The sequence below is a fragment of the Fragaria vesca genome, linkage group LG1 (assembly GCF_000184155.1).
Source record: "Fragaria vesca subsp. vesca linkage group LG1, FraVesHawaii_1.0, whole genome shotgun sequence".
Taxonomy (NCBI): Eukaryota; Viridiplantae; Streptophyta; class Magnoliopsida; order Rosales; family Rosaceae; genus Fragaria; species Fragaria vesca.
In genome coordinates this window covers 22,618,623-22,641,330 of record NC_020491.1, presented here as the reverse complement: position 1 = coordinate 22,641,330, position 22,708 = coordinate 22,618,623, and the positions used below count along the sequence as shown (strand labels likewise).

General features: G+C 37.4%; 7 protein-coding genes across 7 annotated transcripts in view; 3 read left to right on the top strand and 4 right to left on the bottom strand.

Moving 5' to 3' along the window:
- The window catches only part of LOC101292067 (chaperone activity of bc1 complex-like, mitochondrial-like), a 10,089-nt gene extending 6,358 nt beyond the window's left edge, over positions 1 to 3,731 (bottom strand). Inside the window, exons 1-6 of the mRNA XM_004289559.1 lie at positions 3,241 to 3,731; positions 2,927 to 3,155; positions 2,680 to 2,832; positions 2,270 to 2,428; positions 1,168 to 1,327; positions 898 to 1,007 (exon numbers count right to left, since the gene is read on the bottom strand). Coding sequence (XP_004289607.1) covers positions 898 to 1,007; positions 1,168 to 1,327; positions 2,270 to 2,428; positions 2,680 to 2,832; positions 2,927 to 3,155; positions 3,241 to 3,731 — 1,302 coding nt within the window. The remainder of the gene's footprint in view (positions 1 to 897; positions 1,008 to 1,167; positions 1,328 to 2,269; positions 2,429 to 2,679; positions 2,833 to 2,926; positions 3,156 to 3,240) is intronic.
- Positions 3,732 to 5,315: 1,584 nt separating this feature from the next.
- Positions 5,316 to 5,839, bottom strand: LOC101297484. Its single transcript, XM_004288616.1, has 2 exons — positions 5,713 to 5,839; positions 5,316 to 5,595 (listed from the first exon to the last, which is right to left on the bottom strand). Exons 1-2 carry the CDS (start codon positions 5,780 to 5,782, stop codon positions 5,360 to 5,362), a joined length of 306 nt encoding a protein of 101 aa, XP_004288664.1. The 5' UTR covers positions 5,783 to 5,839; the 3' UTR covers positions 5,316 to 5,359.
- A 3,787-nt stretch (positions 5,840 to 9,626) lies between these two features.
- Positions 9,627 to 11,563, top strand: LOC101297191 (uncharacterized protein C24B11.05-like). The gene is made up of 8 exons (XM_004288615.1): positions 9,627 to 9,745; positions 9,824 to 9,895; positions 10,042 to 10,107; positions 10,205 to 10,302; positions 10,410 to 10,535; positions 10,664 to 10,912; positions 11,068 to 11,133; positions 11,365 to 11,563. The coding sequence occupies exons 2-8, from the start codon at positions 9,844 to 9,846 to the stop codon at positions 11,518 to 11,520; spliced, it is 813 nt and encodes a 270-aa protein (XP_004288663.1). The 5' UTR covers positions 9,627 to 9,745; positions 9,824 to 9,843; the 3' UTR covers positions 11,521 to 11,563.
- A 263-nt stretch (positions 11,564 to 11,826) lies between these two features.
- LOC101296903 (peptidyl-prolyl cis-trans isomerase CYP20-3, chloroplastic-like) lies at positions 11,827 to 13,585 on the bottom strand. Its single transcript, XM_004288614.1, has 6 exons — positions 13,376 to 13,585; positions 13,146 to 13,293; positions 12,928 to 13,016; positions 12,780 to 12,834; positions 12,571 to 12,656; positions 11,827 to 12,096 (listed from the first exon to the last, which is right to left on the bottom strand). The coding sequence occupies exons 1-6, from the start codon at positions 13,562 to 13,564 to the stop codon at positions 11,941 to 11,943; spliced, it is 723 nt and encodes a 240-aa protein (XP_004288662.1). The 5' UTR covers positions 13,565 to 13,585; the 3' UTR covers positions 11,827 to 11,940.
- Positions 13,586 to 13,731: 146 nt separating this feature from the next.
- LOC101296612 lies at positions 13,732 to 15,183 on the top strand. The gene is made up of 3 exons (XM_004288613.1): positions 13,732 to 14,183; positions 14,267 to 14,449; positions 14,923 to 15,183. The coding sequence occupies exons 1-3, from the start codon at positions 13,776 to 13,778 to the stop codon at positions 15,163 to 15,165; spliced, it is 834 nt and encodes a 277-aa protein (XP_004288661.1). The 5' UTR covers positions 13,732 to 13,775; the 3' UTR covers positions 15,166 to 15,183.
- A 2,391-nt stretch (positions 15,184 to 17,574) lies between these two features.
- Positions 17,575 to 19,008, top strand: LOC101291770 (annexin D7-like). Its single transcript, XM_004289558.1, has 3 exons — positions 17,575 to 17,650; positions 18,045 to 18,190; positions 18,280 to 19,008. Exons 1-3 carry the CDS (start codon positions 17,575 to 17,577, stop codon positions 19,006 to 19,008), a joined length of 951 nt encoding a protein of 316 aa, XP_004289606.1.
- Positions 19,009 to 20,066: 1,058 nt separating this feature from the next.
- LOC101296327 lies at positions 20,067 to 22,655 on the bottom strand. Its single transcript, XM_004288612.1, has 4 exons — positions 22,576 to 22,655; positions 21,875 to 22,123; positions 20,768 to 20,924; positions 20,067 to 20,376 (listed from the first exon to the last, which is right to left on the bottom strand). The coding sequence occupies exons 2-4, from the start codon at positions 22,046 to 22,048 to the stop codon at positions 20,243 to 20,245; spliced, it is 465 nt and encodes a 154-aa protein (XP_004288660.1). The 5' UTR covers positions 22,049 to 22,123; positions 22,576 to 22,655; the 3' UTR covers positions 20,067 to 20,242.
- Positions 22,656 to 22,708: the final 53 nt, after the last annotated feature.

The window sequence follows — 22,708 nt, the reverse complement described above, 5'->3', positions numbered from 1 at the left end:
ACATATATATATATATATATATATATATATATATATATATATATACAGGGCCCTTCCAATGAGGGATCCCTTTTTTTGTTTATTTCTAGGGATAGATCATTTGACGAACTTTTCGATCACAAAATCAAATCTCCACCGTTCTGTTCGTTAGGCTATATGAGTAGATCATTTCTACAAATTTTCAGAAAATTTGATGATCGTTAAGTCATCCAAATGAGGGATTTATTTTTAATAATCTTGAACGGTGTAGGTTTGACATAAGTGTTAAGTTTTTTGTTTTAATCTCAGCCATCAAAGCCCATTAAAAAACATATCTAATGGTTTGGGTCTATCCCTAAAAATGACAAAAAAATAGGGATCCCTCAATGGAAGGGCCCTGTATTATATATATATATATATATATATATATATATAGCTTCACACAGGATTCAAAAAGAACACCCGACCTCAAGGATCTCAGAAGAATATACTCATTAGAGTGTTGATTTTTATTTTATTAACCAACTCCAAAATAGCAATCAAGAAAGTTGACTGATACTGAAAACAAGACTCTATTAACTACCGTGCATCATTCCATTGGACCAAAAAGGCTTCATTAACAAACCTGAGTGATTGACTTGAGAGGCTTAATTTTGAAATTCTAAAGAGGAGGATGTTTCTTTTCTAATCAAGATATAGTGCTGCATCAATAGTGTTAACATGTGCAGATTTATTCATCTATAGGGATTGCTACTGCAAGCTAATCTTAAGGTTACATGAAGACTAAATTGAAAGCTTAAAAAGATACTTACGACGAAAATGCTCACAATAAATACACAAGGGACAAAAAATGTAAATTAAACATGTAATAAATGATATGTGTGTGTGCCTATGTGTAGACAGCAAAAAAACACATGCCTGCATGAAGCGGAAAACAAATAATTCCTTCAAAGTGAGTTCTAGCAACTTTCTTCCAACATAGTTACGAGTTTCCTGGTTCAATAATGCCACTTTATCAATAGGTATTCCTGTAACAAGTGAGAACAAAAGAAAAAAACATGAGTTCACTCCATTGGTCCACAACTAACTTTAATTGTTCACACCAGAATAATTCTTGGATAACAATTGTTCTAATTACATAACATCATATAATATTCAATGACTAAACACAAATGACATTATACTTGCCAGAAACAAGCTCAGTAGTTAGAACTCTTTTGCTTGATATATCATCCACAACCAATGGAACATAGAACCCTTGTGCATCAGAGAGCAAAGCACGAAACCGTTTTTGACTTTCTGCCTCCAATTCGTAATTGCATTCACGAGATAATTCTTCTTTGGCCACCTATAAAAGATGAAGCAAATATGCAGCTCAAAATCAACTGTAGAAAACATTTATATCAGATATGTGGACTCCATTTGTTATCACTCTTAACTTAATTTCCCTCCCAAAACATCCACTATGGAATAATTCCGTACTCCATGGGGAATGACGAGCGAGAGAACAGAGGAATATACATTCATAGTAAGGGTTCAGTAGATTAGGCACCAAATTCGTGATATAAGATCAGTTAATATTTCCCTATTAAAGACTGCAAATGATGTTGGTGCCACATTAACAGTTTGATTATGCAAAGATATTCTTTCTGGAAGCACAAGACTAAACCAGTTACCACAAGTCTATCAAAAAGGCCTTTTTGGTTGAAATAAAAAGTACCTAGAAAAAATTAGATCTTGTTGATTTATTTCATTTTCTTATGTCACTAGAAAAATCGTGAAGCTAAAGATTTATTCAAAGATGCCATAAGTTATGGAGAAACAATGTGTTATGTGGATTTCAGGAAGATGTCTTAGTTTTATAAAAGCTATCTTCTTAATGGGTTTTTTTTTTTATTTCTAGGAGTCCTAGGCATCTAAAATTAAACTGAGATGTAAGGTAGTCCTTGTAAAAGAATTCCTATTCTGATATATCAAAATTACATAACAAAAGCCTTTGACGCCATTTTCTTATATATCTCTCCTACTTGCTGTTCCTCTCTAATTTTATATTAATTGTAATTATAGCAACCATAAAGCTTCTTCTTCTTTGGTCTACAGTTCTTCTGTCACTAAAACTTCTGTCATCTACAGCTCACCAGAAACATATGCAGCACTATCTTGTGTTGACTTATATCAGGCATAGATTAAACATTCAAAACATATAGCTTTCAAAGGCCTTTCAATGATCAAACTGATATAAGGACCAGGTTAGCATGTGAATGCATGAATAATTGACAAAAAAACTTACCTTCATAGCACTTTCAAGGTAAAGTCCTTTTGGAATTAGATTAGTGTAATCTAGAAGAAGCTTAACATTCTCGAGGTCACTGCTAATGCTATCTGCTACACCAGGGTACTGAATTTTAATAGCAGCATCCATGCCATCCTTTGTGACAGCTCGGTGCACCTGCAGTTGTTCTATAATTAGAGTGGTACAGTCTGAGATAGAAATACATCCATAAATGCAGCAGTTCCGTCATAGATAATGTAGTTAAGCACAACGATGTCATATAATCCAAGCACATGTCTATCATGCATACTCAATTATTAATTTAATTTCCAAACAAAGGCAACCTGTCTGATAAAAGGGTTTGTAAAAGGAATCTAAGCTATGATAAAATAGCTTTTAAGCATTAAGCATTGTCTAGTCTGCCTCACCTGGCCTATACTTGCAGAAGCCAAAGGCTCATAATCGAAACTTGTTAATTTCGATGACCAACCAGGTCCCAACTCAGCATCCAAAACCTGATTGAGCTGGGCCCGTGGCATCACATCTGCACCTTGACGGACAATATCGAGAGCTGCCAATATCTACACACCCAATGAACACATTTACAAGCTGAACTAACACATGTACATAACCAATGTACAAAAAAAAAAACAGAACATGAATTAGAATAGTTACAGGAGCGGGCACAAGCGATTCGTCCTGAATGCTCAACATCTGTCCCAATTTGAGAGCAGCTCCTCGCATTCTACAAAGCGCAAGAGCCAAGCGTTCTGCATTCTGTGGAGACAAAAATGGAGAAACAGCAGATTGGTTGCCTGGTGAGGTCGGCGGCGTGCCGTAAATGAGTCTCTTGGTAGACTCCTGAAGCGTTCCCCAGGCAAGCCCAGCTCCAAGACCAGCAAACCTTCCACCAAAATACTCAAAATCAATCAATCAATTCAAACACAATGTCAGAGAACTGAGAATGGAGAGAGAGTGGAGAGACTCACCCCAGCGCTCTGGAGAAAGGAGTGGACGGAACTCGTCTCTCTCTCGGCTTCCGCCTCGGCGGCGGCTGAGGTTGTGGTTCCGGTGATTGCGATTGCGTTTGGGGTTCTAATTGTTGTTGAGCACTGGAACCAATCACCTCGACCTCCACCGCGGACAACGCGGCATTGTTTTCCGGCGGCGGTTGAGGCTGCGGCTGAGGAGGAGGAGGTTCGTCGTGGGTGAAGTAGACGACGGAATCGGGTTTGTTAGCAGCGGAATCGGCGTTTTTAGGGTTAGAAGGATTATTGTGGGTGGATTGGGAGTGGAGGGTGCCTTTGGTGAGGCCGGAGAGGTCGGTGGCGGAAACGACGGCGTTTTTGAGGAGGGCTTGGAAATCGCCGTTCTTGGCGCTCTGGAGAGTCGGAGATCGCTTGGCGAATTCCTTGGCGATAAGAGAGAAGCCCTGCGCCAGTCTCCCAATGTCCTTGGCTTTCCTCCCGCTCGCTACCATTTCTGTTTTCTTTTTTTGTTATGATTTGGACCAAAGGTTTTTCAGGCCTTCTTTCCCAACTTATATATACCTCAATCAAATTTAAAGACCCGGCCAGTTTCAAAAATCCTCCTTCCGCCTGTTTCCGTGGGGAAAATTTTAAGAACATGACAAAAGGTATACTTCTAATTTTGGTGTTTTAAGTTTTAAAACAATTATAAAAGTATATGACATTAGAATCACGACACATTTTTAGTACATGATGTCAGTAACGCTGTTAACTCTATGTAATTTCTTGATTTTCATAGGGTGATTTCGGGTTTTCTCCATTCTACATTTTCTTTATATTTGTTTTACAATTTTTCTATGTATATACTTCTTCTTTTTTAATTTGTTAACTCAGACCATAATTTTAATGACTTTGCTGTCTGCAGTAAATCACTCTATTCCATTTTCTGTTTTAATTTTGGTCTTCCAGAAATTGTTGTTTTGTTACTAGTTCAACAATGAGAGTTAGATCTTCTGTGCTCAAAAAATTTTATTGCTAGTTCAGAAATGAAAATTGGATCTTTTTGGTTTCTCTCTCTTTAGTAATTATTAATTTTAATAATTTATTAATGCTAAATTAGGGAGTGACCGATTTGTCCCTCAAATTTTAACGGAAAACACATAAGATAACGGAAGACATAACGGCATGTACATATTTTTGGTTGAGATTATAAGTTCATGTACCTTTATGATTGTTTTGAAACTTGAAACACCAAAATTAGGAGTGGACTATTTGTCATGTACTGTTCTTAAAATTTTCCCATTTCAGTGATTACGGAAATTTGGACGAAAATTTCGGAGACATATCAATTACAGTAAAAAAAATGAGAAAATTGATGAAAATTTGAAGAAAAACAAGGAAATTTTAAACCAAACTTTAAGAGATGTTTGTTTTCTATATTATGTACTATATTTGAAATGAAAAACCTTGAATAAACATTGATCAATAGAGAGTTGTAGTAAGTTAAGGTGAAAAGGTTAGTGCTGAACCGTTAATAATTCTTAAAAGTTTACTTTAAACATTTTTATTATGGCTGGAAACCCAAAGAGAGGTTAGGCCATCACGCTTTATATACATATAATACATATAATATATTTCACATGGAATTACATGAATAATTTAAAACCACGTAGAAGACCTATGAGGTACAAAATTTTCATTATCTTTATCGTCTCTCTATGCAGAGTCTTCAGTGTATTGTGAAGAATAGTCATTAAATGATACCTCACCTTTGTAGTTTTGCATGTATTGACTTACATGCCAACCATATGGGTCAACCATATGTCACATCGCGAATCTTAATTTTCACCCTAATCACTTGCATGGTGTTAATAAGAGTTTTACCATCTTCGTAATAGAGTTATAGTTTCAAAGGTCCCTTAAGATATTGTTGTAAGTTGATCAATTCAGGAAAATTTCTACATTGGAGAAATTGTTGAATGCGATAAAAGATAAATTTTAGATAGTGAAAAAGTGAATTGTTGTTGGTGTTGGATATTTTTGGAGTTGGGTTGGGAAAATTGAGAGAGAAGGCCCAAACTTTCTTTTCTCTCTCTCTCTCTCTTCTTTCTTCCCCGAGTCTCTCTCTCTCCCTGCCGGATTATCTTCGCCGCTGCCTGGCCGAGATAGGGGGCGAGCTAGGTGTCGAAATGAAGCTTGGAGCATCCTCTTCACGTCTAGGTAGGTGACTGGTCGGGTTGCGCCGCCGTGAGAGAGGAATCGCACCGAGAAGGTGCGGCTGCATAGTGGCGGAGTCGTCGTCGGAACTGCCTTTTCCGGCCAACATAAACAGCACGGTTGGTCTTGTTTGGAAGCTCTCATCCCGTACAACAAAACCTCATAACCAAACCCCAAATAGTTCAGATTGCAAACAATAAACCAAATAGAGCTCTCACAGACATTTCGTCGAACAGTTGAGAGCGAGTTTTAGAGAGAAGAGAAGGAGGGAATTACTTGGGGGATTACATGAGGGCGAGCCTGAGTGGGCCGGAATGAAGCTCGTCCCAGCGAAGAGTGCAGACATTGACTGTGAAATCCAACCCTTCCGAGCGGCTTTTGGGACTTCCTTGGGCAGTTGCAGTATCCACCAAAACGACGCCATTTCTTTCCGTCTGTTGCTGCTTTTGGAGAGACTAGAATAATACGTCGTAGCCTTGCCAGCTGAAAACGACAATGTTTTAACCGTCGTCGCATGTGGCTATATAAGCTCTCAAGTCTGAAACGACAACAACCTCAACTTGAGAAAAAAAATGTTGCCATAATGCAACGATAATTTACTATGAACAAAGAATAATTAGTCAATTGTAGGCTTAAACGCGTCTACTATCACTAAACAAATAGAAAACCAGAAATTTTATTCACACATTGCAAATTATTAGACACACATCTCTTTTTTTATACACTGAAAATTAGATTTTGTAGGTATCTTAAATTACTAAAATACACATTTATTGCCCGGAAATTTTCATTATAATTTCTCCAATTTTTCATATATCCTATGTATATTCAATGGTTCAATCAAGATAGTATGTTTGATGCTATCAATTAATTGATAGCAACTGCTAACTCACGCACAGTTGAAAGAGTGAGCAGTGAGCACCTTCATTCTTCTCCACAACCTCTTTGCATTTAGGGGTCTTTTTTTTTTTTCTTGAAACGGGGTTTTTTTCTGATTCTTTCTGGATTATCAACTATCATCTAAATTATTAATAATCTGGCTAATTTATGTGTTGGACATATGAATCATATATACATATCTATAGCATCCATCAACAATTACATATAATTGCATATGACTCTACAATAAATTTGAGAAATGAAAGTAGAGCTATTTGAAGTTTCTGGGTTGGATTTCATCATTCCCTGAGAACTGATGTTCTTTGAAGAGGAAGAGGAAGTCGTCGCAGCAAACATAATGAATTGTTTGATGTAATAAAGTAGTCTGAAAGAGATCAATTAAATTTAATCTTCAACATTGATATCAAGTAAGAACTGATTGCTCTTATTGTGGTTTTTGATTTTGTTATAAAAAATAAAATGTGTATCTAGTAAAATTGTAAAAATGTATGGTGTATCATGAATGGATAATTTAGGAAGTTTGGGGATGTGTTTTCAGTAAAACGTTAGGATGAAAAATTTAATAGGTTGTGTATTAAGTAGGATGTGTGTATCTAGTACTTTGCAATGTGTGAATAGAATTTCTCATAGAAAAAATAGAAAAAAAAATTAGAAAAGAGAAAAGGAAAACTTAAAATTGATTTTTAATAGGGGCATTTTAGCAATTTTAGCAACTTAATTAATGGTCTCTTTTAACGGTCAACTGACGGAAAGTGTAAAATTGTCGAGAATTAAGAGTATATAGGTATACCAGTTCAATTTAATAACTGAGGGACATAATTGTTTTAGGTGCAACGTATAGGGTGTCACAAGTATTTCCTCCGAAAAAAAAATAGCTTAAATGCATTTAAAATTACTTAGGATTACATAAAAGGAATGTTTTAAATTAATTTATAAAAATAATAGAGAGCCTCATCTTGATCTCCAAATATAGAGAGCGAGATAGCTAAAAGTCATAAATAGAGAGCCACTTAAAGCATCTTCATCAACAAACTCCATTTTAGCTCATTAGCTATCTTAGAGAGCATGTTTAGTTTTTGTAAAAAAAAATAACAGCTACATGCACTAGACTCTTAAGTGGCAAACTCTATTTTAACTCAATCGGGTATTTAACATACAAGTCCTACTCAAGTTAAAATTTTCTTACACACACGTCTTTGATTTTGTATAGAGATGCCAATAACCAGTCATATACTAACGCAACTTTTGACTCAACAGGAGGTCCATGACTTCATCCTCTTGCTTTCTTGGGGTATGGCTAGGCTTGTGCTTGATTTCAGGTTTGGGTGTTAGTGTTTTAGCCTTTGTTTTAGTTAGTTTATGAATAGGTTAGCAGAAGATGTCTATAAACCTTTACGGGAATACTGAATTGGTTTGAACTTTTAAGCACCATAAATGAGTGTTCGGCGTCTAGAGTGAAACAAAATATACTGCATGAGAAACGAGGTGTTTTTGTTGGCACTTGGCATACATAGACTACGTACTCTAAACCGTTAAAGTTGTAATAGAAGTCAACTCTTTACCCATGATTTGAGCCACATATTTATACGCACTCGTACATCAAAAAAGATAATATCTATACTAATTTCAAAAAGATAATATCTTTACTAATTAAAATCAATTAAAATTGGTGAATAGCATTTGAATGGGCTAGAGAAATTTAAGGCCGGTGCAAATACTTACGAAATCAGAGAATGAAAGCCGACACCAAATCGAGTGGAAACAAAGTATGCTTCTTATTAGTTGCAAGAATTTGTTCCAGCAATTAATAACATCATAAAAAGGGAATAGCCAAAGATATGAAACCAATTCAATCTACAAGCTAGACCGCCTAGACGAGCGGAATGCAGTTCCCTAATTAGCATGTATACATGGACGGAGCCAAGATTATATATTAAGGGGGGTCAAGTTATAAAATGAAAATACATAGTATTCGAAAATTAAATAACTGTATATGAATACAATATCAAAAGGTAATTAATTTTTGTGTATTAGACGGTTCAAAAAAAAAGTTACTAAACTGAAAACAAAATATGAAATTTGGAATTCATTAAATACATAGAGAAATAGCTGAAATAAGTTAATCAATTATACAAAGTATTTGTACATAATAGAATGATAAAAAAGAAATTATTCATTATGGTGAGTTGATTAAATATGAATAGAGTATATGGAAAGAGTTGATTAAGGTAGGAGAAATAAATTGGATAAATTAAACTTAGTAACAAAAATGGTGTTTGTAGTTTAATAGGAAAGGAATGGGGGCCAAACCTCTAAATTAGCAAGTTTTTACATCTAATTATGTCAAATTCCTTGATTAGTAAAGCCTAATACACAAGTTCAAAAAAATTAAAGGGGTGCCATGGTCTCAATAAACACCAGTGCATGTATACATTTCATCTCTGGTAGTCTGGTACATAGAATTTCTTCATTTCTTTCCGACTTCGAACTTGCCCACCCAGCTCCATCATCAAATATATAATTCCTAAATGGACCACGTCCGAAGCCACCCAGCTTTGCTACTGCTATTACTACTTGGTTGCAAAGCTGAGACAATGAACCAATTTGCATATTCTATGAGGCAAAAGGATATGTCATGCATGTTGCAGATATAGTTATTCCATTTCCATGTCTATTAGAAGAAGGAATAGTGCTACTGTTATCGAAAAAAAGGAATAGTGCTAGCACTATTCCTTCTCCACAAACCCACTCACACTATTGAGTCGTGACATGATCATATCCTATTGATTCCTATATTCCATATGAACAACTACTACCATGTATCTGCTTTGCCTAACTTTTCTTTACCAATTTGAGAAAAAAACCTCGTGTATATGTAGTATATATCAAAGTGCATTTCAACACCATTGTGGCTCAACTTGGTGCATGAAAGAGTCCTCTTGTGAATTACTTTAGATTCTTCACAGTTTTATGTCGATATACAAGATCAAATGACTCGCAAATTAATTAGAAAGCGATGAATCATTTCCGCTACATGCGATAATCAAGAAAAACGTATGCCCAACAAGCATGCATGCATAATGAGTCGGTTTAGCATTTCTGGAATTTCTATTTCTGCATCATATGATTCATCAACACCCATGACTCACTAATCCTCCATGAAAATGACAGCTACCTTATAAAAGGAAGCAAGAACGTTCAAGATGATGGGATAGCCTTAACAATTCCGATTCCTACCACATGAGCTAAGAGAATATAAATATATATATGCTCACCACCTCAGAGATTGCGAGCATCACCAATTGAACATTCCCATTTTCTCCTCTATATATATAGGCACTTCCTGAAAGGAACTATTTCATGTGTGTATTGAAGCTAGCTCTTATAGTCACTCTAGTTTAACTTGGAGGTAGTCGATCTGTTTATCGTTTTTGATTATGATGCAGTACTTACAGTTTCCTTAATGTGTAGAACCTTTTTACTTCAGGTACTATATTATTCTTGAAGATGGATGTTGCTGGGAAGTCTAGCGGTGCCAAATATGAGTACTTGCTTTTTGGTATGATCCAAAGACAATGCGCATATATCTTCATTCCAAGAGGAACTAGTATTAAGCATGTTTTGTCTATACTGAATTTCTGATGAACTGTGAAAATGAATCCTTCAAGCGTTTTGATGATCAATTTCATAACATGTTTCTTACAGATTTAGATGATACTCTGTACCCCATGAGCTCTGGTCTCAACTCAGCCTGCCGGAAGAATATTGAAGGTACGATGATCAATGACGATAGTATCGATTTACTTTGTGATGTTTATGACTACTATAGTTGAGATTACTGAGCTAGGTTGAAATTGTTTGATTGTAGAGTACATGCTGCAACACTTGGATATTGAAGAAAGCGAGGTGCCAAGGATCTGCCTGGAATTGTACAGAGAACATGGGACTACCATGGCCGGTCTAAAGGTACACATTAACAGATATCATGCTGTCCTTAATCAATCAGAGTTCATTCTGTCAATCTCGCTCGCCGGATTCTGATACTTACTTCTGATCTATTCATCCATATGCAGGCTCTTGGTCATGAATTTGATGATGATGAGTTTCATGCATATGTCCATGGAAGACTGCCTTATGATGCATTGAAGCCTGACCTAGTGCTGAGAAACCTTCTCTTATCTATGCCACAGAGAAAAATAGTTAGTCAAGAGATATTCTCATCATTAATATTATTTACTAACAGTGTTAGTTTAGAGGAATTACCTGCATCTTGCGCATAGATTATCAAAAGTCTAATAACTGATCTTGTTTCTGCTACTGTTTTCAGATCTTCACTAACGCTGACAAAGCACATGCAGCTGAAGTTCGCAGCAGGTTGTGCTTGGAAGATTGTTTTGAAGGCATTATATGCTTCGAAACACTTAACCCTCCTCATCCTCAACCGGTTGATTTCATTACAGCACCAGATGATTGCACTGGAAATAATCTGAATTCCAAGTCACCTATTCTATGCAAACCCTCTGTTGAAGCAATTGAAGTTGCCATACGTATTGCAAATGTTGACCCACAAAAAACTGTAAGAACTATTGAGTACATTCCTTGCCTCAACCTGGAAAGATCTAATACATTTGTATCCTCTTCTCTTTCATCAAACTTAATTTCTCCATATAGTTTTTCTTCAACTTTATGGAAATTTTGTAACCAAGGGTTCTTTTGCTCTTCTGTTCTCAGCTTTTCTTTGATGACAGTGCTCGAAATATAGCAAGTGGGAAGGCAGCAGGACTTCATACAGTTATTGTAAGTGCTGTGCAACTAACGAACTAGTACAGATACATGAACCACTTCAAAGGAAAAATATAGCATATCCATGACATATGAAGATCAACATGATTTCCTAATCGGACAAAAAAAAAAAAGAAAAAAAAAGATAAACATGATTTTCTTATGATTTTCTTCACTATGATCATTAAAACAAAAGGCTTATATGAACTTTAGTCAAATTTGACAACAGTGGGATTACTATGGCAGGTTGGGAGTTCAGAGCTAGTGCCTGGTGCAGATTATGTGCTGCGTAGCATACATAACATCAGAGAAGCAATACCTGAGATATGGGAAGGGGAAGAAGGGCAACAACTAGAGCAATTCATCCAGTCTACTGCAGTTGAAACAGTGGTCCTTGCATAGGCATTCCCTGATGTAACTGTTTCAGTCACCATTGTCGCGCAAATTGCAGAAAATGAAGTCTGGCGGTATTTTGGTGCAATGAAGTGAATTAACTATGCACAAGAATCGCCTTAAAATTAATATACTATGTAACACAATAGCAAATACCACGAATAATTGAATCCATGAAGTTTTCTTTTAAAAGGAAAATGACAAGTATGTCTGACTTAAGGAAGCACAAGAGAATACATTATGCATCTTCTTCTCCAGCTCATGTATTGCCAATTTAAAAATCTCGGCAAAAATGAACAACGTTTCAGATGCAGTACTGGTAAAATGTCACAACCGTCAAGTATTACATTCATATAAGAACAACAGTGGAATGAACAAAACTGGAAAACTGTATTCCACAGTTGAACTTAAGAAGAATCAACAGATGAGTTATCCATCCATAAGCAACTCTCCACAGTTTACAATTCTGCAGGGCAAGCGAGGCACATCTGACCTACTTGTCTCTTGGGATTCGAGTTTCCGCACAACATTCATTCCCTCAATAATGTGTCCGAACACAACGTGACGATCATCCAACCAAGGAGTCTACATGATGCACATTGAAATCAATTCACAATGATTTAAGACAATCAAATAACTAACTAAACATGATATGTGTGCATGCTGTCTACATGATGCACATTAAAAACATCAATTCACAATGATCTAAGACAATCAAATAATTCATTTTAGTTCATCAAATACCTAACATAGATAAAGATGATACATGTGCATGTCTGTCTTACTAAAGTACATGAAAAAAGGACACACACTGTTACACTGTATTAACAGACGAAATATATATCCACTAAGTCAAGTTACTTGATGGAAACAAAGGCAAAATAGGCTTCTCTACAAGAGTAGTACAATCAATTGAGCAGCTGCATTTGCACCATTTCAGTTATCGTTTTAAAATAGGTTGCTCAGTTCATAAATAGACAACACATCTGGGGTCCGAAGAAAAAAGTTAAGAGAAATAAAGCATCCAATCAAATATGTGATGGCGCAACCATATCTTACCTTCACTGTGCAGATAAAAAATTGACTCCCATTAGTACCAGGGCCTGCGTTAGCCATGCTCACTACACCAGGCCCGACATGCTTCACTGCAAACAATAGACACAACCAAAAACAACTTTCAGTTCAGAGAATCGCATATCTGATATAAAATTTTAATTTTAAATACGAACAGTAATAGCCTCTATTGTTATTCTCTGACAAGTACATACAAGCAAAGTTCTCATCTTCAAATTTGGAACCATAGATACTGATCCCTCCGGTTCCCTGCAGCCAATAAAATTACATTCTTCCTGTAAGCAAACCAACTAGCTATTGATCAAACGAAGAAGAAATCAAAAGACGAAAAAGGAGACTCACATCTCCTTCAGTGAAATCCCCTCCTTGAATCATAAAATCCTTAATGATGCGGTGGAAAGAGCATCCTTTATAACCATATCCTTTCTCCCCTGCAAAAATAAACATTAACATAACACAGTCCATTTCAACCCACATATATCAAATGACCACAAGAAAAGCACCAAAATGCCTCAACTCAAAGAAAATTACAGTAAAGTAGAGAAGGATGGTTTGCTTGCCTGTGCACAGCGCTCGAAAATTCTCGACGGTTTTAGGAACAACCTCACCAAAAAGGCCAATCACAACCCGACCTACAGCTTCACCGCCAATGTCTATATCAAAAAAGCACCGGGTCGTCACTTTAGCTTGCAGCTTCTCCTCTAACTCCTAAAAATCAAACCCACCACATGAAAAAAGAACAAAAATTAATCCATTCCTTCCCAATGAATCTTAGAGAAAGGGCACTCACATTTGCGGTAGAGTTGACGCACACCATTGTTTTCGGCTTCACAGTAAACGATGCACGTTTGCATAATAAACTAGTCGGCAACCTCCGACCAAAGAAAGCTTTGGAACTGACACGAGCACAAGGAACAAGATTGGTCCTTTGGGTCTGGAGAAATTGCACCGACATTGAACACGCAGCAACAGACGCCATTCTCTTCACTCTTCTCTTCTCTTCACTTCTCTCTTCGTTTTAGATAGAAGTCATAGAAGTCTGCAAACAAACCAGATTGGTAAATGGACCGGGTCGGGCTGAACCAGTTCGGGTTCGGGGCCCCGGAAACCCAACCCAATAAAAGAGACTGGTGCTCTCTCCCTCTCAGATAAGAATAGCTTGAAAGAAAGTGAGCTCTGTTTTGCCAGTAATGTCCTTGAAATCGATTTGCTTCTCTCTTTGCCTCCCTACCCCTTCTTCTCGTAACACCGCTCCAATCTCTTCCTTCCCGTTCAAAAATCCACACCACTTCCCCGTCTCCAATTCCAGCTCTTGTTCTTCCAGGACTCTCCTGCATTTTTCGAACAAGTTCGACTCCAAAGTGTTGTGTGAGGATGACGATGTGGATATAGTTGTAGATGAAGATATAGAGATAGAGATAGAGATAGAGAAGACGGGGCGGAACTGCCGGAGAATCCGATCGGAAATCGGGATTGAGGCGCCGCTCGCCACCGTCTGGAATTTGTTGACGGATTACGAGAGGCTGGCCGATTTCATTCCCGGACTGGCCGTCTGCCAGCTGCTCCACAAGTCGGAAAACTACGCTCGGCTGTTTCAGGTGCCCAACTCGTTTTTGATATTGATAGTTTGCTATTATTATTATTATATGATTCGAAATTGTAACGAGGATGATCTGAACAGATTGGGGAACAGGACTTGGCGTTCGGGGTGAAATTCAACGCGAAAGGGGTGGTGGATTGCTATGAGAATGCTTTGGAGAGGATTGAGAATGATTTGGGGGGTGTGACTCTGAAGCGTGAGATTGAGTTTAGCATGGTTGAAGGTGACTTTGAAATCTTTCGAGGAAAATGGTCTCTCCAACAGGTACATACGCTTCACTTCATGCTTTAGAGAGTAAACTTCATTTCTGTCTTGTTTTAGATACATCATCTCAAATGAAGACTATACTGATTATAGCAAGATAGTTGGTGACTTAGGGACCAAGTAACACTTTTGGGGAATGTTGTTTCGCCAAAAATTGGGATAGAATTACTGGAAACTTGACTAGAATAGGGTAAAATTGACAGAATTTTGAAAATTCGTTATGCAATTTCTGGGAATTAGGACCCCCGAGAGTGGCCAACATGATTAGCCGATTAGGGGCAATTCAGCTGCTTTGCCTGAAAAATTGATCAACCCTGGAAGCAATACAGTTGGTGATATATGGTAAGAAAAAGGAATAGGTGGAATGCACCCTCCAGTTTTCCAATGGTCGGGGTTTGGCACTCCTAAATTATGTAAGATTTCATAAATTCTTTGGAGATGCTGTTAAAATGTTGAAATGATTGCTCTTGCAGCTCAACACTAGTGGGGAGATGGCATCTGATCCTTTGGTAGGCCAGAAAGTACAAACAACTACTACTCTTTCATACTTGGTTGATGTAAAGCCGAAGATGTTGTTGCCGGTTAGGCTAGTGGAGGGTAGACTGTGCAAGGAGATCAAAATAAACCTAGCTTGCATCCGGGAAGAAGCACTGAAAATGACTCGCGAAACTCTTTTACTTGTAAGTGACACACCCACCGCATCTGATTTACAATAGAAACTATACATATTAATACTGGAAATTTTGGAATGTGGCTTTTTGTAATCTTTCTCTCATTGAGTTCCACTTGTACTGTCCTAGATCGGATGATTATACGGTGACTGAAGAATTGTATAGAGTTGTGAATTAATATGTATACGTATCCATTCTGGAAGCATGAATTTGAGCCTCTAGTTGATAGCCAAACTTTTATGTGTTAAACGATGAGCCAACCACACTGTTCTATAAAAATGGAGAAAGAGCTTTGACATCCTCAATACTGTGCCCAATAAAACTCGTATCAACAGATGGACTTTGAACCTCTTTACTAAAACTCGATTCAATCATCACTTTTTACCAGAGTCGATTAGGTTAGGCCTTTATGAACACCAAAATAAAGAGCACCCCTAAAACTCGATTCTCTTAACTTTTTCAACCAACTTTCGTGGCTTCTGTGCTTTAATCTCTTGGGAATGCCTTCCAACCCTACACTTCTCTGTCACATCATCATTGAAACATAAACATTCAAGATTTGGAGTCACCACTGTGACCTCCACACAATCTCTTTCACTTAAGTTAATTGATTCCGGCCAGGTGTTTTCACCAATGTGGATATACCTTAAGTTGTCGCCTATATACAAAGTCACCGCCCTAACTTGTGGAGATTCTGATGAAACCAATGTAAGAGATTCAAGATTCTTACATGAAACTAGACTGATATGCCGAAAGTTGCAGTCTCTCATCACCAAACACTTGAGAGTACTGGAATATGCAATTCCAAACCTCAAATGCAGCTCATGATCGAGGTAACTGGTAAGAACAAGAAGTCTATTTTAGTGGGAAGGAGTGGGATGATTTGGCGGATAATATCATCGTGTAGTTGAGGTCGCACTGCATCATCTTCTTCTTGATCACACGGATTAGAGAGGTTTTTGCTTTCTTCTCTTTTTGTATCGGCCATGATCCATAATATTACTTACAAGTATTAGCTCCCCAAGTTATAATGCATGGCAAGTAGAATCCTTGTGATTCTAGGCATGCATCTACAAACTCGACCTAGACAATATGACCATTATGTACGATTGAAATAAGGGATAATCATCGAGAACAAATTAAAGAAGAAACAACACCCAATATCTTCAAAAGTAATGAACCTGATCCGTAATATATATGTTGTCATGTTGTGTTATGCTAATATGCAATGTACACAAAATCACGACTAGTGTTAGGCCAAGGGTTGGGGGTTATAAACATACTCCTACCAAAATCCACTCTTGATAATTGATCTAGGAGGGGACAAGTTCAAAACTATAAGCTAACAAGCCTCGTGAGTTCCCTATTTAGTGATCACACATTGATATGTTAACTCGCTCTTGAAGAATACTATGTAGCTCTTCTCTACAAATTAACAGGTTGTTTGGCCTGACGTGAAGTGAAGTGTTAATTTAAATTATTGTCGAATTTTATGTAATCCCATAACTTAACCAAGCAATCATCAGCAAGAAACAAATTTTTACAATAATTTTTTAGGAAAATCGAAATAGAGTAAGGCTATGATTGAGTTTTGATATTGGTTGCCCATAGATGGTGAAGAATTAGCTAAAACATTAGGACGATCATCTGAACAAGAATTATGTTTTTAGAAGCCAGAACCTATTCTTAGCATGATATTGAGAAATCTCATTGCTATTAGTAAAACAAGCATGAAACATAACGTCCATATGTCAAAGAGGACATATAATTATTGGAATGTTGGAGTTTAAAATGGTAGATATGCAAGCATATATAATTAGTTATAATGTTGTTCTATATATATATATATATATATCTCTATGAATCTTATCAATTTACCATATAACAAAGCCTTTTGTGTCAAGGTAGTCAAGGACCAGGATGATAACAATAATGGGGGAAACAAACATCGGAATCGGACCCAAAAACCATAGCAGTAGACTAAACCAAAGGTGTTGCAGAAGGCAGGCGATCTGATTTTGTTTCACTGTCTGGTACTCAATCTGGTGTGTAGCTTGTGCTAACTTGCTAATAGAACAGACCAAGTGAATACGTGCCAGAAAGAATTTGCTCATGTGGCACAGTACAGTATATTGGCTAAGCTAGGCTTTGGGTCATCAGTTGACAAATCATAAACCACTAGCTATATAACACAAATAATTTGCATCAATTTTTTTTGGTGCCCTTGCAAGTTGCAAACTAAATCACGCTTATTAGTAGAGCGATAATCATGTTCCATGAGATCTCATGTTTCATCCTCTTTTTTCTCTAACAATAACCATGATACAGTCAATCCACCTGATAATGATGTGTTGGTGTCACCACAGCAGCAGAGGTGTGTTCTACCAAAGCCGTGGATCGATCTGATAATTGGCTCGAAATCGGTATTACGATCACAATTGAGAACAAGAATTGATGGCTACATTATCAGTGCCTGATCAGGTTCCTCCTGTGGCCGAAGACTCTGAAAATCTTCATAAAGCAATGCAAGGTCATTACCTCCATTGAATCAATCCCGCTAGATCTCACATACAGATGCATATACATACCACGTACATATCTATTACAAACCAACAATTATTTGGTATTGTTATTGGCAATGTTATGGTTAACTGGTTAAGTATCATATGCAATCATGTTCATGCAGTTGGTTATTTACTTGGTGATATGCAGCAGCTTGATGGGAGAACCAGGATGAGCTAAGATAATGTGACAAATATGTGGAGACATGTATATTTTTTAAATATAAATCTTCAGCAATTGAAATATTACTTGCGTCCATGGCAGGCCTATAGAGTTCAATTACCTGCATTTAGCTCTTCGAAAAAAAAAAAAAAAATTACCTGCATTTAGTGTTGTCACATTCTCATCTTCTTTATTGGCAGGATGGGGAGCTGACGGGAAAGCACTCATATCCATATTGGCTCACCGGAATGGAAGGCAGCGTTGTTCGATACGTCAAGCTTATGCAGAGAAATATGGAGAGGTTTTTTCCAAAGAGCTTGAGAAAAAACTTTCCGGTGACTTTCTGGTATGTGAGACGGTGCATATATCATATATGTAGATTGACTTGATCATATATATATATAACTTCGTATGTGTATGGTGTACACAACACAGAGGTCAATGCTTGTATGGACGCCACACCCAGCTGAACGAGATGCAATGCTAGCTTATGAAGCTGTTATGAATAAAAAGTCAGAAGCCTATTTTGTGATAATGGAAATTGGTTGTACAAGAACGTCTCAAGAGCTCTTTGAGGTGAGACAAGACTACCTTGCTCGCTGCAAGAGATCTCTAGAAGAAGATGTTGCTTACCGCACGAGTGAAGAAATCCGAAAGCTGTTAGTTCCTCTTGTTACTAGTTACAGGTATGAACCTCAGGACGAGACACAGGTGGATACTGAGATGGTGAACTCGGAGGCTAAAATTCTTCATGAGGTAGTCTCCCACAAGGACTATGGTCATGAGGAGCTAATCAGAATTCTAACTACTAGGAGCAAGCCACAGTTGAGAGCAACTCTCAAAAGCTATTACGACCAGTTTGGCAATCCTATTAACAAGGACCTCAAGAACAAGCCAAAGGATGAATACCTTGCTTTGCTGAGAGCCACCATAAAATGCTTGACTTGCCCGGAGAAGTATTTCGAGAAGACTCTTCGTCTGTCCATGAAAGGCCTCGGAACTGATGAAGAGACTCTAACCAGAGTGGTAGCCACTCGAGCCGAGGTTGACATGAAGCATATAAAGGAACAGTACGAGCGGAAGAATAATGTTTCTATGGTTGATGACATCAAAGGTGATACTTCTGGTGACTATCTGAGGATCTTGCTTGCCTTAGTCAATTGATCTCCCTCATCACTCACTCTCATCCATCACTATCAACTATGCATGTATCAGTTAAATTTTTTTCTGTTGAAGTTTCAGGCTAAGCTAGTCTTGATCCTCTAGCTTCAATTCCAGTTCAGTAGCTTAGAATAGGCTTTGATAACAATTTGTGATCGAAATGAACTCGCCATGTTCCTAAAAGAGGTGATGATCATTGTGTTCTTTCTTCTTCCCTATCCCTATCCCTTTAAAGCCTATAGGTTGGGCGCTAGCGCTACACTAATATAACAGTAAGGCTCTTCCGCTAAGCGAATCTGTGAGCCTAGCCTTCTCGCATCTACTTAAGTAACTTACGCTTACAAGCTTAGTCCTACTAATATAGGGCTGAGCACAGGTCATGCTTCAATCTGGTGGGAGGCTTGAGCAGAAAGGCAACGGGAAGACCTTGAACAGACACTTACTACCTGCCTCTGGAAGAGGTGTACTTTGTACCGCCTGGGCGCCTGGAGGTCATGTAGATCGAAACCCAGAGCGATAAGAAAGAAAGTTCTACCTACCCACAGCTACAACTACTAGCGCTTCAAAAGGCATAGATTCTAAGGTTGCTACCATGAAAGCCTATTTTTAGGTCGAGTCTGAAACTAAGGTTTCTGAGCAAATTTTTGTTTAAAATCTTGTGATTCTGAAACCTTCTCTGATGTAATAACAACTTGAAAGAAAAAGGATGGTTTAAATCCATCCAAAAGTGAATGAAACACAATTTGGCTTTGAAAGAATTAGGACATTGAAGAGAATCCACTCGATCAGTTCATAGCTAGAGCTATAGTAAAGTCCTCTACAAGACTACAACAGTACAACCCCAAATTCAACAAACCGCATAAAATGTGTGCCTCAACTTGATTGATTGCAAAAAGGCTAGAAATCACATCAAGAGCAAACCTCTCATATAGCTTCCACAGGTTAAATGCAGGTGAATACAAGCGTTTGGAAATGCAGGCAACTCAAATAATGGTAGTATGAGCAAGAAAAAGACGCCACAAAGGAAAAAAATTGTAATTTGGGTTGATTTCATTTAATATGAGATATAGCAGACCCACATAATTCATCTACTGTTGAAGCAAAGCTGAAATTGTTAAGAGTGTGGATCCATCCCATCTTTTTGGAAAGCAACTGTGCCTAAATATATACGATCTTTCTTCTTTAAAAAGGAAAAAAATTAAAACTAATTTGATACATATTTCAAAAGAGAGAATTTCTATACAGTTCTTTTATGCGCTTCGTTTCCACCAAGTGTCTGAATTATAGCTTCCAAAAGTTTGATATCCTTATCACGCTTAGAGATTTCTTGTTGCTTTGCACGCAACTCCTCCATGTGCAGCTCAAATACCTCTGAGCCAGTAATTAAAAACATAAGAAGACTTTCAGGAAAGACCACAACTATCCAGTGAAAAAAACCTCATAAAGCCTGGGCCAACTTTTGTCAAGTCACAACCAAAATTATGGAAAAAAATACCATTGGAATACCAAAGACGTCCCCAACAGAAATTGTTATATGTGATAATAAGAAGAAATTTGATATTGATAAGTAAATGATGTTATGATCTCTCAAAATTACTTTATATATCATTAATGTTAGTTGGTGATAGCAAAAGCAATATTAACTTAGTTTTTGAGTCAAACAAAAATAAGGTAAATAATGTCGGACTGCTTCTATGAGCCTAAATATGAATTCGTAGCTAGATTTTAAACGTAAAACGACAGATATAGGGATGGCACATACTTGAGGTGTTCTCGAGCTCTTTTGTAACTTCCTGTGCTCGTAACTCAGCAGCCTTCTCTGCTGCCTCAGCCTGGCGTTTTTCTGAACGAGCACGTGCAGCAGCTGTAATGGCAGCATCAAGTTCTCGTTCCAAAGTTTCAACCCTTTGTTCAAGAACCTAGACAGGAAAAAGAAGTATTGTTACGGAAGAAATGCCAATTCCAACAGAAAAAATAGCATTAGTTATACTTTTTCTTTTGGGGGTGAATAAATAGGTATTACTACTGAAAAAGAGTATTAAGACATTGCATTGAAAAATATAATATCGTTCACAAAAGCGTCATGCTATAAAGTAAAGACTTCTTTCCATTAGGTACGGTGAGGGATTTGAAACCCAGACCATAGACTAACATAGGTGCGTGAAAACTTATAGGACCACTTTCTTCAAGCCGGACTGACTATAAGTTTTGAACAGGTTAATAATTTCTTGCAAGCAGGGTGCCCCATACACTTCAGCCGGTTTTTGGTGTTGTACAAAAGCTAATTTCACTTTGTAATCTTTTATTAGTATGATTAATAGCAATTCATTACCAGAAAATAAGATCATATGATGCAGGAAATGGATAGTATATTTGCAGAAAGCAATCAGCTAGAAACCCTCCATCATGTTCATCAAATTCATATCCACAATCAGATTATTCTGAAATGCCTTAAATACTTAAGAAATGCACTCTGGCAAAATTTCCTTACCAATCTAAGGTACTTATAGCATCGATTTGGCTTAATTCTGTTTGTCACATGTGTAATAAGCAGATTACTATCAGAGGACAAGTGTATTATTGTTCTGCAATGACTTATATATACGACCACAAATGAGAGCTTAAATCACAATCCAAAATTCAGGACATCGACCTTATCGGCATATACTGTTGCTATCAAACACCAGAGTTTTATTCTTGACATGCATCACGTATCTATAAATAATCATTCATCCAACCTACAATGTTCCCCAAAAGTATCTAGAGGATAAATATTGACAGAAGAAGGTATATGTGCTGTCACAGAAAGTCATTTAATTGCATACAGAAATGGAAACCCCATTTCAAATACATGAATTCAGGAAAATACCTTAATGGTACGAGCTTGTTCAGAACAAAGTGAGGCTTTGGTGAAGGTCTCTTCATCGACAAAGACGGCCTTCTTGAGGAGCAGCTTCTGGAGTGACTCCAAATTGAGAGCCATCTCGGTCAGATTGGCTATGGCTCCCCCAAATCTCTCGCTTCCTTTGCCCTTGTCCTCCATTTCCTTCGCCGGCAACTGTTGCTTACGTCAAGGCTTAACTTCCTCCTGTGTTTGCTACAGCTCACAGCAGCTGGCCTGATCAAATTTCAACAATGGCTCATCAGAAACTTCAAAAAATGAAAATCGGCCCAATTTAATCTCAAGAATCTGCACTGAACATCAATTTCAACAAAACATTCAACTCATCAACAACTAATCCAAAACAAACTTCTGATCAGTCCACTCCAAGCCACGAAACTGGGAATTCAGATTAACAAGTAAAGATTGTGCAGTAGAGATGATTCTACAAGAACAAATCCTTATCCTACCACTGAATTGATGTTAATTAACACTTGAGACTACTTCAATTCTGACAAAGACTGACGAAAACTCATAAAAAGATCGTGGAAAACCCAGATGACCTCAATACAAGAAACCCAGATGCACTTGGACCATCAATTTCAACGACTTGTAGATTGACATGGAAAACCAAATTCAACATAAACAAGCTTTCAACTAATACAGACCAAAAAAAGCAAGGAAATTACCAGTAAAAAGGATCCGATTGTGGATCAACAACACAGTCGCCTTCTCCTTCTCCTAATTTGGTACTAATTTATCGAATGACACGTCTTATATCTTAAATGAAGCTTTAATAATAAACCATTTCCCTTTTTTTTT

Bases quoted from the DNA above. Each gene is read 5' to 3' on its own strand.
- LOC101297191 (XM_004288615.1), top strand. From the start codon at position 9,844: ATGGATGTTGCTGGGAAGTCTAGCGGTGCCAAATATGAGTACTTGCTT. The intron at 10,303-10,409 runs GTACACATTAAC...ATCCATATGCAG, and splicing joins CTACCATGGCCGGTCTAAAG to GCTCTTGGTCATGAATTTGA. The intron at 10,536-10,663 runs GTTAGTCAAGAG...TACTGTTTTCAG, and splicing joins CTATGCCACAGAGAAAAATA to ATCTTCACTAACGCTGACAA.
- LOC101291770 (XM_004289558.1), top strand. From the start codon at position 17,575: ATGGCTACATTATCAGTGCCTGATCAGGTTCCTCCTGTGGCCGAAGAC. The intron at 17,651-18,044 runs GTCATTACCTCC...CTTTATTGGCAG, and splicing joins TCTTCATAAAGCAATGCAAG to GATGGGGAGCTGACGGGAAA. The intron at 18,191-18,279 runs GTATGTGAGACG...TACACAACACAG, and splicing joins AACTTTCCGGTGACTTTCTG to AGGTCAATGCTTGTATGGAC.
- LOC101296903 (XM_004288614.1), bottom strand. From the start codon at position 13,564: ATGGCGTCTGTTGCTGCGTGTTCAATGTCGGTGCAATTTCTCCAGACC. The intron at 13,294-13,375 runs GTGAGTGCCCTT...TTTGATTTTTAG, and splicing joins GCGTCAACTCTACCGCAAAT to GAGTTAGAGGAGAAGCTGCA. The intron at 12,657-12,779 runs GTATGTACTTGT...TATTGTTTGCAG, and splicing joins TGAAGATGAGAACTTTGCTT to TGAAGCATGTCGGGCCTGGT.
- LOC101297484 (XM_004288616.1), bottom strand. From the start codon at position 5,782: ATGTCTGCACTCTTCGCTGGGACGAGCTTCATTCCGGCCCACTCAGGC. The intron at 5,596-5,712 runs GTAATTCCCTCC...TTTGGTTATGAG, and splicing joins GCCCTCATGTAATCCCCCAA to GTTTTGTTGTACGGGATGAG.
- LOC101296612 (XM_004288613.1), top strand. From the start codon at position 13,776: ATGTCCTTGAAATCGATTTGCTTCTCTCTTTGCCTCCCTACCCCTTCT. The intron at 14,184-14,266 runs GTGCCCAACTCG...TGATCTGAACAG, and splicing joins ACTACGCTCGGCTGTTTCAG to ATTGGGGAACAGGACTTGGC. The intron at 14,450-14,922 runs GTACATACGCTT...TTGCTCTTGCAG, and splicing joins GAAAATGGTCTCTCCAACAG to CTCAACACTAGTGGGGAGAT.
- LOC101296327 (XM_004288612.1), bottom strand. From the start codon at position 22,048: ATGGAGGACAAGGGCAAAGGAAGCGAGAGATTTGGGGGAGCCATAGCC. The intron at 20,925-21,874 runs GTATTTTCCTGA...TTTCCTGTCTAG, and splicing joins AACAAGCTCGTACCATTAAG to GTTCTTGAACAAAGGGTTGA. The intron at 20,377-20,767 runs GTATGTGCCATC...TTACTGGCTCAG, and splicing joins AGAGCTCGAGAACACCTCAA to AGGTATTTGAGCTGCACATG.